The 17693-nt window shown below is 38.6% G+C and overlaps 1 protein-coding gene across 3 annotated transcripts in view; it reads left to right on the forward strand.

The window, feature by feature from the left end:
• LOC122575639 (CD151 antigen-like) overlaps positions 1-17693 on the forward strand; it is a 90740-nt gene that overhangs the window by 56494 nt on the left and 16553 nt on the right. For all 3 annotated transcript variants that reach the window (XM_043744908.1, XM_043744918.1, XM_043744925.1), the window contains one exon: positions 15661-15852. In XM_043744908.1, coding sequence (XP_043600843.1) covers positions 15661-15852 — 192 coding nt within the window. The remainder of the gene's footprint in view (positions 1-15660; positions 15853-17693) is intronic.

Below are 17693 nucleotides of genomic sequence, written 5' to 3' on the forward strand. Positions count from 1 at the left end.
CAACAATGCCGGCCGCTTAACGCGTACGTTTACTCGCATTGATTGCGTTTGCAAGTGCAGTCACCCTGCCAGACCGAAGTCACTGGATTATTCCAATGACTGCGGTGTTAGTCGTCGCCGTCAGGCTGTTCCCCATCGCTCGGGCACGTAACCGTTTGAATTCCTTGGCGACAATCTTCTTCGTTGGCAGAAATTTGCCTGCCTCCTCCTTCGATGCATAGTTTCTCATTGTTAGGCGTGTTTGCGTAGGACGTTAAGCGAATAGAGAATGAAGCGTAAACGTTGATTTCTCGATCAGTTGCCGGATCGCTAACGGATTCCCGGTTAAAGGAAAGTTCGACCGAGCCAATTGTAAACTATTCGCGGTCAAAGTTGAATCGAACTACGCTCGAGGGAAGAGTGGTACTAGCCTGATACCTTTGACGCTTGTTAGAACGAGCATAGAATAGCTGGATAGATTGGCAAAAAGGAGAGTTAAAGCTGTAGATAATCGAGCGATTAATAGACAGAGCGAAGTTAGTTATTACAGGATTTATTAACAAGGGATAATTAAAGGGTGGAAGAGGCGATCCGGTTGCCTTCTCCCTGACTTCTCTCTTGTTAGGCTAAAGCCAGGGAAAATTTGTCCCTACTAGATTTAATTAAAAAGTGCTTAAGAAATGATTAAGTTTTGCCTAAATGGAAGGTAGTGGTCGCTAAATTCTGAGAATATTTCTCTAGAAATTAGTTGATCGAGGAACATTGATTCTTTTAGTGCTAAGAATAACCATTGTAGATAATTAAAATTGCGTTGGTTACCGGTAATCGTTGTCGATGACAGGAGTTGATTTTTATTACGAATAACCATTACCGGCGATAAAAGTATTTTGTGGTTACTGGTAACAAGTACTGATGACGGAAATTGATTTTGGCTACTAATAATCATTATCATTGTCGACGACGAATTTTATTTTTCATGAATATTACAACCATTCGATGATAGAAATTCGTTTGGTTACTGTTCAGTCGAGTGCGGATTTTGACGCATTTGCGAGAAATTTAAAGGCGTACAAACGCACATGATATGCAAAAATATACAAAATATACAAAGTTACAGTATCCATTTTCCATTAAGTTCCATTTTTCCTAGCTTCTGTTCTTTAAATTATTTTCACAAAAACATGAATTTACATAAATATTCACAGTTCACAGATAACACCGTTATTGCGGCTGAAAATATTTTTGCTATCTAATAACCATTACCGATAGCGAAAATTTGGCTGATTACTTTCGACCATCGTCGATATTAAAGCTATTAGTAAAGTATTACGAGAATATTTGGTACAAGTTTACGTTCAATCGCCATGAAACTATAACATTTAACACCGTTAATATGTCGAAGAAGGAAATTAAACGCAGAAATGAAATTATCGGATCAGTTGATCGATCGTTTGATCGATGCTTTAGTTATTCAACGTTTAATTAGCCATCAAGCGCACGATGAATCTCGCGCCGATCAAAGAGTATTCGGGTTTTAACGTTGATCGTCAGACTTGTATCTTTGCCCTACGATCGACCAAGTTGATGGCAAGTTTGTCATCGTTGCATCGTTACTATGCAACTTCTAGTCGATTGCCTCGGTGTTTCTGAGCAAGTGTATCTATATGTAGAATACCACACGGTGCAAGATTGCTGCAATTTGGACAACTCGAATACCGTCCTGAAACTTTACAGTGAGAGAGAGAGAGAGAGAGAGAGAGAAGGAGAGGGGGGGAGAGAGAGAGAGAGAGGTTACCGGCCATCTATGTAGGAAGCCTTAATTATATAGCTAGTAGAGATCGTTGGCTGAACTACTAATTACCGATTAATAATAATGGACCAACGCATTCAAGCTTGGCTATTCGAGAATGGCTGGAGATGTTCATTGTAGACTTGACATCATACTTGAATGTCTTCCTTCTGTTCTACATAATAATGCGCCTAATAATATACGGATTGTATTTCACGAAACAAAGCGAAAAGGGATGCGAAATAGAAGGGTATTTTGTTTCCTATTGTTCCAACGTTGTGCGTGCCCAAGCATGCGTACACGCCGGAAAAGTCTAGTGAAAAGTTTATTCATCAAGGGCACTCGCGTGGCGTTTCATGGCAAACTTTCCACCGCAACCGTTACTGCTACCAGTGTAATTTTTTGAAGGGAAAAAAAAGAGGATTAGCTTGTTTGACGCAGCACCGTTTTTATTTCGATCCGGATTAATTCGCGTGGACGAAGCGTCACGCGTGTGTTTGTTTTAAAGCGGTTGAAACATTTTTGTTAGGGTATCAACGATCGTAAATCAACGAAACTATTTCCTATTCCCTCTCATATTTTTTTTATCCAGTTAGCCAGAATTCCAATAATTAGTGAGACGATCTTCGGCGTAAATTGTATATTTAAAATTACTATTTTCATGCTCTGACTGTCCTAACGGTAACAACTGATCCAGATTATCAAAGAAAGTCGAACTCGTCAAAATTTTGGTTTTGTATGGGATAACAGTTTAAGGGAATTTGAAACTGCCTGTAGAAATCGTAGAAACGCAATGAATTAACAATTCGGAATATTCTTATGTGATAATTACTTTGGTAATTGAAAATGTTTTTCCATTATATCCATCGAAAAATTTATTCGTCGCGGAAAGTATGCGGAAAACGTGACAGGGACGATTCGTGGAAGAAAATTGCCGCTGTTCCGATCCTCTTAGCAGTCCCTTAAGTCGAATTAATTTTAACGATCGCTAATAACGAATATCAGGGCACTTCCTTCATAGAACGTTGGAGCGCAGAATGGTTCGTGCAATAAAATACGATTATCTCGCCGCGTGGTCCAATCGCATTAGGTACAGCCCCTCATTATATTTGTAATTCCCGCATTCCACGCGGCTCGTTTGAGCCGCATCGTTGCGAGTTTCGTGTTAAATACCGCGCGTTTAATAGCGCCAAAGCAACGAAACAACATTCGGCAAAGTTATTCGAAGAACCACAAGTGGAGAAAAAGGAAAAAAGAAGAAAAGAAGGGAAGGAAAGAAGAAGAAGGAAGGGAAGAACGGACGAGAAGAAATAAAAAGAAGTGGAATCTTGTCTACGTAGTACCATTACTTCTACTAATTCCAAGCTTTAAATAAGACTGACCTAATGTCTGCTTAACGTAAAGATTTTATACGCTACCTCTCTACCGCCCGACACTAGATGAACGTGAAAAGTACGCACATGCTAACAATTATTAATATTATTGATGTAGATGTACATTTATATGGGTGTTATTTATAGGATACGTGCTTGCGCATTCATCAACTGAGAATTTCAATTGGGTTATTTAATTGATGAAATTGGATTAACCTTTGAACTCGGGAAATCTTGATGCGTTTCTCTCTACCAATTCGATAATTAAGCACGGAAGTAATTAAGGGAATGTTTATAACCAGTCCTCTGGTATAATTAAGAGGCATTTGTTTTATCATCTATATACCAATTCATTAATGTATATTTATATTATATATTTTATACGGTATAGTGAATAAATAAAGATTGTTTGAAAGTTTGATTTAATTACGAAAAGAAATTTTCCCACCGGATTATACCGTAGACTCGTTAAAATCGTTACTTTAGGATGAAATATTCCATGAATTTCTTATCGGAAAGATTCTTGTCACTATTTTTATATTTGACGTTTAACTTGCTTCTAAATATTACGCGTATAACGCTATTTCTTTCAAACTTTTCCACTCTATGTAATTACCAAAGTAATTACCTTCTAATTTATATCGTACACTTTATATCATATCTACGTCTACAAAAATTACAAACATAACTATGTAACTAAGCCTTCCTATATACTAGCATATACTTCCTAAATAGTCGTTTACTTCGATAGATGTTTCCCGGTTCGATTTGCATAAGTAAAACGAAATTGTAGTCATTCATAGCGATAGGTCTTCCTCGACTCAATTAGCATAAGTAAAAAGAAGAAGAAAAAAAAGAATACAAATAGAAGAGTCGACTGCAATTGCATGGCCAACCGGAGGATTGAAACGAGTCACTCTAAACGAACGAAACGACCGTCATCCGGCTTATTTCTCGGACGAGAACGAGTCCGGTGACCGTCCGGAGGTAATGGCTGTTCGCTCGAACGTATACCACGGGACACCTAGTGCATGCCCTAGGGTACTTGCGTTTCCGTGCAGGCAGGACGCGTATACGCGCAAGGCAGCGCAGGAACGCACGTAGGCGCGCGTGCATACCGGTGCGTCGTCCAACGACAGATCGCACTTGACACGTTTGTCGATCGTGAAATATCAAGCGTGAAGCAATGTCCACGCGCTCGCATCGCTCACTTCTCAATACCATCCTCTGTGCATCGCTAAAATCCTTTTCACTCGCCATCCCGAACGCAGCTCGAATTATTCTGCTTCGCTGTTTACCGTTTAATTATCCTCGACACGTCGAACAGCGAGTGAAGAATTTTCCACGAGTATCGGAAACGTCTCTGGCTTATCTCGAAGAGGATGGATAATTGAAATTTGTCACGTCTCGAGCTGGTTAACTTAGGTTCGTTAGTCGACTCGATACGCTGCTTAGCTCTTGAGCGCAACCGAAAACTCGTATATGTATTTTGTCGGGAATTTAGTTAATTTGTATCTGGCGAAAATATGGTAAAATTACTTCGGGTTTCTATTCTCTGAATAATCTCGCGCGATGTCGATTCACTTCTTCGAAATGAAAATCTATGCGCTAAATTTTACGTATTGTGGTATCAAAGCTTCAAATCTATTAGGTTGCGCTGTGCTTTCCCTTTTGTAAAAATTGTCAGATTTATCATTAAGAGGTAAAGGTGGAACCGTTTCTGCGTGTCTAATTGTTAAGAATTGATCGTTAGAAAGGATCATTAAAGATTGATTATTCAGGGGCTTGATGAAGATATCTTACTGCTGTCTTCTATAAGAACACGATTTACGTCGACCTACGAACGATTTCTTGAATTTACCTTACACTTCTGTCACTTGGAATTACATTGTAGCTTCGCGTAATTAAAACCATATTTAATACATCGTAGAAAGAGAAAATTATAGACAGTTTGAGTTACGTACGAAAATAAGATTATCGCTATATGTTTGCTAGCGAAATAGAATGTGCGAAATTCACTAACTCCACGCGTGGTAATCTGAGTTCACCTTTGATAAACTGTCGCTAATTAGCAGCAGTCAGGTGGATTCTCATTCACGCATCGCGTGTCAAACGTAATTTCCTCGAGCCGTCTACGAAGATCTTTTTCCTTCACTCTCTCACAGAAGTAAGATGTTCCATGAGATCTTCCAAACCTCGAAGAAACGAAGGAAAGAGATGTTTAAGTATAAAAGTAATGTGGGAAGTGCTGCTAAACGAAACGTAGTTTCTCTATGCACACCTGAACTAGTCAGGAGAGAGACGAGAGTCGTCGAGACACGATGTAACACGTAATTATTCTAATTTCGCTAGGGAATAGAATAGCTCTCTGGCTATACAGGGTTTACGTGCCTTCTGCAGATTGAATCTGGGAATATTCCGGGACCGGGCTCGGGCCGGTTTCACGCTCGAAGTCACGGAACTAGAATCTTTGTGCAACGAACAGGGACGCAGTCCCGTGATGGAATCTCGTTCTCGGTAGTGAAAAGCGAGGACGAGCCTCAACAGCGAACCTTTGTCGCGCTCTGAAAGGTTATTCAATAGCTTCATCGCTCGGTGATCGTGCATTACGCAAAGTAGCCGCGAGTTTTGCGTTTTCACGTTCATCCACTCGTGTTTGATGCTGAAACGACACGATCTGCTCATGACCAACGACGGATGTTTGAATTTCAACTTCAAAGCGATTTGAAGTTCCTCGAAACAATGAACAATGAACATTCGAATATGATTATAGACTCGGACATTTCAGATTTTTATTAAATATCTTATGCCGATGCATTCGCTTTGACAAAAGTACACATTGAAAATGTTTGTCAGACATTGAACTATCGAGACCTACAAAACATTGAAAACTTCTAAGGCCTTCGAGCATCCTCTCGTTTTTTATATTTTCCCCCGCTGCACCCGAGGTACATGATATTTTCTCACGTTTTCGTTATTATATCAAAGACTAATAACGTTTCATGACACATGACAAGGTTGAATTATTCTGTACGAAGTTGAAGATTGAATCTGAACATCTTGAAGCTTAAATCACCCAAATAAACCTGTCTTATCGTACATCTTCGTTTTATCAGTGCGCATAGAATAAAATCGCTGATGTGTGAACGATCATCTCTGACACATTGTAAATAAGACGGCAGCTATTCTCGCGAAGAGATCTTCTCGGTTCTTATGCTAATAGGATGCTAACATTCGATTTCAAACGCTCGAGCACAAGACAAGAATCTCTCATCCAACATGCTTAGACCGATTAACGTAAAACTGCTCTTAGAACGACGTTCTACCAAACTCAGATCTACCGTGCAACACGCTAATACATGCAATGCTTCCCGATCGATTCCGGCTAGCAGTTGGAGATCGATGGATCCCCGAGTCGATAAACTTGGACGGAATGTCACGCGCGCTCGCCAATTTCTGCGAGCATTTCCAACGCTGCATTCTCCGACTCTCTTATCGATCTAGCGAGAAATTGGGCCGGAATTCGGTGTATCGCTGCTACAGCGACCGATTATTTGAATTTATTGGACAGAGGCTATTAATAGCTCTCATTGTCTTTTAAGATTTCTGGCATTTCTGCGCGTTTCGAGACATTCGAATTTCGCGATTTATTAATATTTCGAACAGCTTGTATTCCAACGAGATTCAACCGTCATTATGAAAAGTGTATAACGAGTGGTACAAGAGAAAAACAAAAATAACATTTTTCGTGTATTACGGAGGAACAATTTAAAAACTCACTGTGTTGCCAATCAATTTTGTATTACCAATTTCTCTCTTTTTTTTTAAATTTAGCGTTAAACATATGTATATCGATGTCAATTTGAATGAAACTCGCGTGCGGAATCTCTTATCAATTGTCCACTCGTTTTCCATTGCGTATTAGTCACGTATTTTTGACCACTCTTCAAACTATTATATAGATATAATCGGAAAAGAGGCTTCAAATGAAAAACAAACGGTTATTCTGGATTTTCAATTTATTTTCGCATGTACGAAAAAAAGGTTCTTACCAAATTGTCCATTCGTATTGAATTGAGAATTAGCCAAGTTCACGTACGTACTTGAACGCTTTTCTCAAACCCGATTTTCTCGAAAACGAGGCTCCGAACGAAGAAAAGATTATTCTACGTTTTTGATTCATTTTCACGTACGGACAGGGTCTCTTATCCTACAAGCGTATCGAATTGGAAATGAGCCAAATTCACAGTAGCACGACTGACCAGTTTGCAGATTTGATCTTCTCGGAAATGAAGCTCCAAATGGAAAAATTTTAATCTTCACTTTTGTATGTAGAATTTTTCCTCTCGTATTCAATCAGAAATTATCCAAGTTCGCGTGCACCTGACCCATTTTCAAACTCGATCTTTTCGAAAATGAACCTTCGAACGAGCAAATTCTATTCTACATTAACATTTTGCTTTAGTTAATTTCCTGTTTGATTGCTCTACCGTATCTTATATAACAGAGACGTAGAACAGGAAGTCTGGAAGAGGGAACTGGCGTTTCATAGCACGAAGTCTGGGAGTCGTGCCCGGGGGTTCGACCGATTATCGTAAAGCTCTCGCTGCAAATGATTCCATTAAATTAACCGGCATCGTCTAAGTTTCGCAGTGTCGAAATTGTTTATCATTAATGGCATTACGAAGCGGTGCCGGTGGCCTTAAAACGGCCGTCATAAATCGTGCGTGTACCCTGCGTTCTACATATATAGTATAGTATACGTATACGCAAGTATCATGCCGAAGGAGTGGAACAACAGGCTAGTATAGCGATGATATCTCGTGGCAGCTGCAGCTGTACCGAAGAATGCACCGAGACTAAACGCGAGAAATCATCGAACCATCAGGCCGTGTGTCTGTTTTTCCTTCGGCCGTGTCTTTTTTTCTATTTATTCTAATGCGAACCGGGAAATTTCCGAACGATTAACGTTGTTACGTAGCCAACGGACTGATGAAATACCACATTAACGAAAAATTCTTATTCGTTGCCTCAATTTTTATTGACTACGTTTGGGACCGTGTTGCACAGTTGAACTAATACCATCAGCAAAATTTTTCGAATTTTACAAATTACCAATATGAACTTTGATAATAGTTGAAATTGAATCTTACATAAAAATCATGATAATAAATGAGAGGTTTATAGCCTGAATATTCTATGAGGCACTCGAAGTAAAATATCTGTTACAATATTTAGGACATGACAGAAATTTCTATTTAAATTCCATCTGTTTAATTACGTTTACAAAATAGGAAAATGTATAATTATGTAATAACAAGAACGAAGATGATTGCGCGAATTTACCAAGATCAAAGCACGAAAATTTCATCGGTTCTGGCTACAATTTGGCCGACGTTTGATGCAAGCATGTATATATAGGTTGACATGCAAACAGGCGAATTCTTATTTGCGCGTAACTCGCGGATACAACGGGTAGGACTTAAAATTAGACGCATCCCCGACATACTTTGCGCCGCTACGTGATCCGACGTGAAAAGCCAGCGCATTGCGTAACAGCGGATATTCCGTGTCAGTTAAAATCCACTGGTCCGGGCGAAGAGGAAGCTTTGTTACAAATACAAGGCAGAAGTATAACAGGCGGATGTCTGTTTATTTAACGTCGGGATTGTACGGACGAAATTAATATGGATCCTGAAAATCATTAACATAGGCCAATTGTTGTTACGAAATGTCTCGTTTCGAAAATTTTGCAGATATAATCGAGAAATTGAAGTAGCGAGCAACGTAGATTTCTAATATGAACAAAAGCGCCTCTTTGTTAACCCGGGTACTTATATTATTTGTTATTTCAACGCTGCGGACGTTTCCTTTTATTAACGCAATTTTAACCTCCGTAGTTTCAACCTGTGGACTTTCAACGCTTACTTTACTTTAAAAGTTTAAGGTGAGAATAAACGATGGAAAATACGTGGGATTGGTTAAATTTATTTATTTCTTTATTATTTCATTATATTTCGAAAATAGGACAGTCTCTCTTTTATATTCAAAATTCAATTCTTCGTATGTGGTTTGTAAAAATACCAATTTGCATAAACGTCTGACCGCTTGTAAGTTTCGTGGCCACATTTTTCATAGAATTCGCATCCTTTCCAGGCAGAATAATTACTTTTTAATTTCTACCATTTACATCGTTTACTATTTAAACTGCACTGTAAGTATCATAAGAAAAGCAAAATTGAAACGGAAGAAGTTAAAGGCAAGTATAAAGACTCGAAACTCAGCGCGGAAACTAAGAAGCGACGCCTGAGGTCTTCGTAACGACGCAACGTAAAGAAAATGTTGGCAAAATAATAAAAAAGGAAAACAACGTCGTTGCCGGTGTAGGATAGCTTGCTCGGCGGTCGTAATCGTATCGTGCAAGTTATACAACTCGTACCTAGTTACCGTCCTCATAAATCTTGGCAAAAATTCAAGAGAGGGTGTACCACGATTTATGGAATTAGCAGTGTAATATTTTATAACCGTCGGACGAAAAGATTGTTAGACTCGAACAAACGTCGCTCGATCTTGGGCATGAGCGAAGCTATGACGTTACTATTACAACGTAACTTCGTCAAATAGAATACACTTTCTAATTGCCACAAATTCTTATTTATCGTATGTTATAGAACGAAAAAGATTTGAAAAAACTGCCAAGAATAATGTAACAATTTTTACACCTTAAATTGTATTACGCACAATGTAATTATTAAGTGTTATTAAGTACGACAAGCGAAGATATACTGAGAAAATACAGAAGTATACAGATAGGGAATCAGATGAAGTGTAATTTATAAAAATTGCTTCTGAACTTTCATTCGCATTATTACCAAACACGTTGTTATTATGCAGGAGAATTTATTCTTACAATTTGTAACTGGTGGCTTATAAAATTTCACCAATAGTATTGGCTCAATCGTGTAAGAAGATTGTGAACAATAATATTGAGAATTGATCTTCCGAGGGGCTTAATTATCCTTCGATGTAGATTCAGAAACACTGTCCTTCGTAATACCTTCTTCCAAAACTACGTAATCTCTGTTACCCTCCAACATCGCAATAATAATTCTTGCCAATACAATTCAACTTACCCGTCAAAGAATGGTGAGAAGGAAATGAATTTTCTGCCCCATCGACCGTCAGATGGGGAGCGAAACGTGGTAAAAGAAAGACCGTGGAGCGCCGTTACACACTCGTCTCTTTATTTGCTCTTCGAATTCATAATCTCTCGAAGAAGATAAGTCACCATAGAGTCTCAGGAAAACGAACGCACAAAGGTTTTAAAGCCCTCCGGGAGACGAGCAAAAGGGAGCTGCGGAGGCGTTTGTGGGAGACTTCGGTGCCCCTCGAAGAATTCCAGAAAACCTGTCCAAACGAGGCTTTTAAGCTGACTGGGACGAATGTCGCGCGTGCATAGTTAGCGGTCGGCCTCGAGGAACAGACGAAATCCAGCGCTCCTCTAATTGAGCAAGCTAGATAAAAACGACACGGCTGGTCCTTTTATTTTCGGCTTGGCTTGATCGAACCGAAAATGGTCCGCTTATGGTTGGAACCGAGTCCCATAATTCGACGACGTTCGATCCATTGTTCTAAGCGGGCCAAGGCAGACTGCTGGCTTCGTACAGTAGGATAACACAAGAAGTATGTTCCGCGTTATTCAAATAGCATTGTTTGAATTTATTATTCGCATTTTACGTCGTATGGGAGCCAGAGCGCAAAACGTTGCAATTAAATAAAGAGTTCTTTTAATACAACAGTGGCGCATGAAATGTATTCGAGCATTTGTAGATACCTTTCATGTATAAGGTGTGTTATACTCTTTGAACCTTTTTATCGGTATTTTTTATCAGTGTTTTATCAGACTCTACATTTCGTTTCTATGTCATCAAGTTTTAATATGCTTGCATTTAATTTAGTTAATGGGTGAATGCTGTAATAAAATAATGGTGTGTCAATACTTTTTGCAGCCGCTATAGGTTCTTTACTCGTACATCTTTCTGTACGCATTATTTTCTCTTTTCCAAATCGCTTTATAGGAAGCAGTAACAACTTTTTGATCGCGTTGTACGTGGTTCTGCCGTTCTGGCGGACCACCCAGGATTCACGTTCGACGGGAACCACGCGACAGAATGCCGATCGCCTCGACTCGAGCTATTCATCGCGCGTAACCATCGACATGTTGGAAAAATACGATGGCGCATAATCTCGTCTACTCGCGGAGAAAGTCTCCGCTCTTACGCACTTGACTTCACCGATTGTAAATATCTCCGCTATTCGGAACTTATGTGTATGTAAATAACATTCAACCGAACACGTCATAAATATTCCATCGCGAATACTAATCGTAAATTACGTTTATGTTCCTCTCGAGAGGTCGCAGCCTGAGAATCATCTACTTCTGTTTCTCTTTCTTGTCGCGCCAACTCTCTTCTCTGATACTCCAAAATCCATCAGAAAATGATCTCACGATGATATCTTTCTTATATTTTCAAGCTTTTGATTCGAGAAACATTTTCTTTTTTCTGTTAACTTTTTAGCCCCCTTTCACAACTAATTGCTCTTCGACGTTCAAACTGGAACAGAGAATATACCTGTCTCGTTCAAGTTCATTCATAATTAGATTACTCTATACTTATGCACCGTATCGTACAAAGATACAAAATATAATCCACCTATGGTATCTACGATATAATACGGGATTTACGACTCCGTGGCCGAGATACGTGGCCGCCTTCGGCATCGGGACTATGATAAAATAATAAATCGCTGCCCCCTCGTGCAGCTTCCACGCAGTGAGATATTTCGGAGTTGTTCGATGCTAGAGCCACCGGGATTCAAGCGCATCGCGGAGAAATATACCGACTCAAGAAAGTATTCAGAGACTACTTACCGTAGAAAATTTTCATATACATATTATATATCTTATTATTAACTTATCTTATATATCTAATATATTATTATATAAAACATTGTAAAATTTTATCAACTTCGTAACGAGACACGTAGCGACCGTAGCGATTATATTGGTAAAACTTCGAACCAATCTGAAAATCTATATAACAATTACGAAATATGTATTGCAAGCATATATTTGATAAAAAAAAAATTGGTACACGCTGTATATATGTAGTTTAAATAATCGTCTGATCTCTGCGAAATATACGTACACTTACACTAAATATCGTGTAACTTATACTACGTATACCTACTCTGTACACTTTATACACCTATATACTTTCAAATTGGTTTCAAACTTTACCAATATAATCATGTTACTCGGGTCGCATTACGGTGCTAATGAAATTTCAAAACGTTTCGTAAAACACACATAATATGTTCATATGTACAGAGTTCCTCTAAGTATTCAGATACATGGTATACAGTATGTACCAATATCGACTTGGATTCGAAGCATTCCTGGCCGGATTTTTCTACCAAGATATATGGTGTAATGCGTAGGTGCGGTTTCGTTCTGTCAACCCCGAAAAGAACCGGCCCGATGAACGTCGTAGATAAAAGAATATCGATTAACCGTTGATGCAAACCCTTTTTCGATCGTGGCTATTTCGAAAATTTACGGCTCCGTCCGATGAGATAGAAAGGTTTTATAATTTTTGCAATATGTGCTCGCGCAGAACGTTAGGATATATGACAGGGAACTATTTCTTTCCGGTGAAAAACAAATCCCGGTTATATTAGGCTGTAACGTATGAAATGCCCGTTTGAACGCTTCATATCCTTTGCGTAGATTGCCTGCAGTATGGTTTATGTAGAAGTAAAGGTTGATTTATGTTTTTCCATTCCCTGTATCGTTTATATATTATAGCGCTGCAAAGTCTTCGATATTCTATCTGCAACGAGAATTACATATTCTTCCTGAATATTCTACTTCGAATGAATTAATACCTATAAAATTTTAATTACATATCTATTTTAAAAGTCATTCTGCATGGATGATATTAACATAGTTCTTGAACACATCAATTGTTTTATTGTAGCGTATAATACATTGCCAAGGAACGTAATATTCGTCGTTGGATTTTGTCATTTTCTTCTAGAGATACCAGCAGCTCTGGAGATAAAGAACGAGGTGAATCCACGAAGATTTTATAAAATCTAGAACAATAATATTTTTTCAGAAGTATTATTGGAAATATTATATCTCGGTAACAAAAGTATGTCAATATTTATCCCGGTGAAAAGCAAAAGCATACCTATTTCGTCCAAAGAAAACAGACATTTCGTATGTTGGACTTGATACTTTCTACGAGAGACTTACACGAGTAGGATGAGATTATGACCCTAAATTTGGACTACTGCTTTGATTCATCGAGCTCCCTGGAGATTCCTTTTCCCTGAATCTATGTATACCGTCGCACACTGTACTATACACTAGGGAAATTTTAACATCGTAGGATAACATTGGTAGCTACGAATAATCTTTCATTTCTTAATCGTTAAAATAAATAAAAAGAAATGGGAAAGCAATGAAATTATGTGCTAATGAGAAACAAATTTATATAACGATGCAACATTATACTCGTATAATTAACCTAGATACGATTGGCAGATAATTAACAATATAATTTTCGCATTCGTTATTATATGTCACACATATATGACACATTAATTTCAGCTGAGGTATCAGTCTCGTACAAGATTTTATTTCAATTTCGGATAAAATAAATTGATGAAATTTTATCTATGTATATTTAACACAAATGTTTCTGTATAGTTCAAAGAACAACGAACTACGCTTAGACTGCTATACCAACGCGTTGCAAAACTTAGTTGTTTTAGTTCTCAGCATAGATTCGAAGAAAGGGAAGAATGAAAACATTGTACTTCTAAAAGAAAACAGTCCGTACACGTATAGTAGAACAAAAAGAGATATACTACTACAACAAGACTCTATTAAGCCAGTATAAGAATAATATTCTTCCACGGCATATTTGTGCAATATTTATACAACGATTTAATAATACAATAAGACATTTGAAGCAAATATAAAAAGCTATTCCACGAAAAGATATTACGAAGATCTGCTAGTTCTCCATGAATTTACATTATTTCAAGAAAATAATAGCAAACGAAAAAATTCTAGCACGATTATCACCGGTAACAATAAAGTACGATCTCACGTGTGCATCTTTCGTAGCACGGATAATGGCCAGGAACGTTTCGTTCGTCGAACACACGTGTCTCTAGAAACTTGGTCATTGCACGAACACAGACCACACTGACCGCGCACACTGCACATTCCTGGATACCGTAAATATCGCGCGTCCACCGATATTTACGTGGACGTTGTCCGTATATCTCCTAGTGCTTTCCACCGTTGCTCCCGCGGGAGAGGCGATTGGCGTCGCTACCGCGTTGTCACTGGCCGGTCGAACAAAAATTCCCCGGAATCAAGGCAGCGAAAAAATAAGAGGAGAAAAATGGAAACGAAATACAGAAAAGGAGAAACGAAAAAATAGATAAATCGTCGTGGAGAAAAGATACGGAAGGGCACGGACGGTTATCGACGACGTTCGACGTTGTGTACCGACTGTTCGTGGGCGGTGACCGTATCTGCACTATGACCGAATTCGATGGAATTTGAACTTCGATATCGGCGGAATAAAACATACTGACGTATCAAAGACGTCATGGTTATAAACGCCATTATGATATCGTCGTTCTATCCATCATATAGCAACGTCGTAAATAAATTGCACAGAATACACGTAATATTAAAAAATATGTACAATATTCAGAGTGCATATGTATATTTTCATTGGTACGATTAAAGAAACAGAATTGAAATAGATATTCGTTTTGACTGTTAAAATTAACGACGAGGATTATACTTTGGGTGTTTTATATATTGTTATATATCACGCACTCTGTGAATTTTTGGTATAAGTATAATTTATATAATGCGTTATTACAATCCTTAGAAGGGGGAATGTACATATTACAAAAGGAAGAACTATTTCCGACTAGATATTGCACGTCCCTGAAATCTGTTCTAAATCCTTATGATTCGTAATACATGTGAATTGAATTGCTGCCGAAAATTCTAAACTTCAACCGCTAACCGATTTTACGGCCTCGCTATAATGCTTCCATTTACTACACTTTTAATCGAACGAATTAATTGAACTTAGACATGTTGATTGTATCTCGTGGGCAAATGGTAACTTTCACAATGGCGTATACAGGTTTAGTATGTACACGGAGATGGCTTAACGAGTTTAGCATAGGGTGAAATACGATTAGCCGAAAAGCCAACTGCGAATCACTTACTCCGTGCAGGTTTATTTGACAGAAAAACGAATAGGCAAATTCTGTTGGTTCTGAGCGCGTGAACGCGCGAGAGAAAGGGCGTATTCAACCGCGCTTTATCCCTCGTGCACCCAGCATTGCGGTGATTAATTAAAGATTAACAGAACGTGCAGAACTTGAGCATCGACTGGTTTATTTTTGTTTCAGTTATCTGGATTGGTGGTGGGCGGAATCGGTATCTGGACGGTGATTTCGAAGCACAACTACGTGTCCCTGATGACGACCTCGACGTACCCGGCGCTAGCTTACGCTTTGATTGTCGCAGGTTTCCTGGCTGTGGTCGGTAGCTGGCTCGGATGCGGCGGTGTAACCTCTGAAAATAGATGCGTTCTTCTTATAGTAAGTAATCAAAGGATATTTCTATTTTTCCGCGAAACACTGATGAATGCTCTTTCGACTCGATCGACCTCTGCTGGTTTGAATCAATCGTTATCTCTTTCAGCATATATCATATGGTCGAATACGTTGTAAGTGATCATTTATTGGTATGCTTGTATTATGTACTGGACGGATATCTTTATTTTTCCACGAAGCACTGCGAAGATATAGAATCAAAAAGATATCTTATTAAATACTTATTGTACAATTATTTCTTGTTTTTGCAATAAATATTTTAAACTCGTAGGTTTGATCGCGACGTGACAAGTGTACGGGCATTCCACTGCACGTATGTTATATTCGTACGTTTATATTCATTTCTTCGTTCAATGTACACGATTTTACAAGGTTTTAGTAATTAATCATTGTACGAGTGCTTTCTATGTCGAATGTAAGTAATATCAAAAGCTCGCTTCACAAAGTCGGTACCAAAAACTGTCGTGAAAAATGAAAGGTCGGATAACGAAGTTCATCCTGAACCAGCTAACATCAATTCCTGTCTAGCAGAATTGACTCGTAAGATTATTTAATTCACCGTAAGAAAACCGCTTTACGGCCTCTGAATCCATTTTAGCCAATAATCTTGACAGAGTCGATCGAATCGGAAACGGTCCTCGTGCGTCTCAGTAAGATTCATCGCTTTGTCGAGAACATGTAACACCGTTGATGGGTAGCACGGTGTCTCTTATCGATCATGCGCTTCCGTGCCGGCCATTTATCAGGGTGCCACTATTGTCTGATTAATTAATTCTCCGGTCTGGGTAAACGCGCCTAGCCGAGAGAGATAGAGGCAAAGATAAAGCAGAGGATGATATAGAAGGTTGGAATGTTAGAGAAACCAGCCACTCTAGCTATCGTTTTCGGAATTGCCTATAACCTTGGTAGCAGATGCTCTTTGGTTAATAGGACAATCGTTCACGAAACGTTCTCGAATACTCTGTTCGAAGCTAGGAAAAGCTTACTAGTTTCATACATAACTAAGTATCGTAGAGCTTCACGTAGTTTCGTCTAGGAAACGATCTTTTCTTTTTAACGCTGCTGTATGGACCAAATTGCAGCTATGTAGGATACAACTTACTGCATTTTTTATTTCTATACGGGATGAGTCCATTGGAATGCATGAATTTACAATGATACGTAGTTACCGGATACAGAGATCTAGAAAAAGATTAAAGTAAAATATAGATGAAAGAGATTAGCTGTAACGGTGAGCTTAAGACCAAAATGGCGCTTTACAATCGAATCACAGGAATTCGAATCCCTAGGCAAGAGCTGAAAATCTTCGAACGGTGTGGAAATAAAGGTTTCGGAGAAGGGCAATTTCAACTTTTAAAAATGTAAATCATCTATTTTCAAAAATAGATAACACTTTACGTTATACGTAGAAGGGTCAAGAGCACAGTGGGTGTACATAGAAATACAATTTTTTATTTTAAGGTATACATATGTATATACCTATTATTTTGAATTGCAAAATCGTAAATGTGTCTATTAAATTCGTAAATTATGTTATAGAGTTAAAGGACATATTATTCTTCGATATTATTTGACACGACGCTAAGATGGCTTAGTAATTCTTGGGGATTATTCTCATACTGATGCCCGAATTCATATCGATAAAACGAAGAGGATCGTCTTTCCCTTTGAATTTCAGTCACCGTGTCAAAGATCCGGTACGAGTTGAAACGTCACGATTTAGCATTGACGATCGGAAAAGAAAGCACATTGTAAGCCGAATATTACGTGATCTCGATTCTATCATGAATTCATCTCGCTGTCGTTTTGTCCTCCATTCCATTACC

This window comes from Bombus pyrosoma, linkage group LG2 (assembly GCF_014825855.1).
Source record: "Bombus pyrosoma isolate SC7728 linkage group LG2, ASM1482585v1, whole genome shotgun sequence".
Classification (NCBI taxonomy): domain Eukaryota; kingdom Metazoa; phylum Arthropoda; class Insecta; order Hymenoptera; family Apidae; genus Bombus; species Bombus pyrosoma.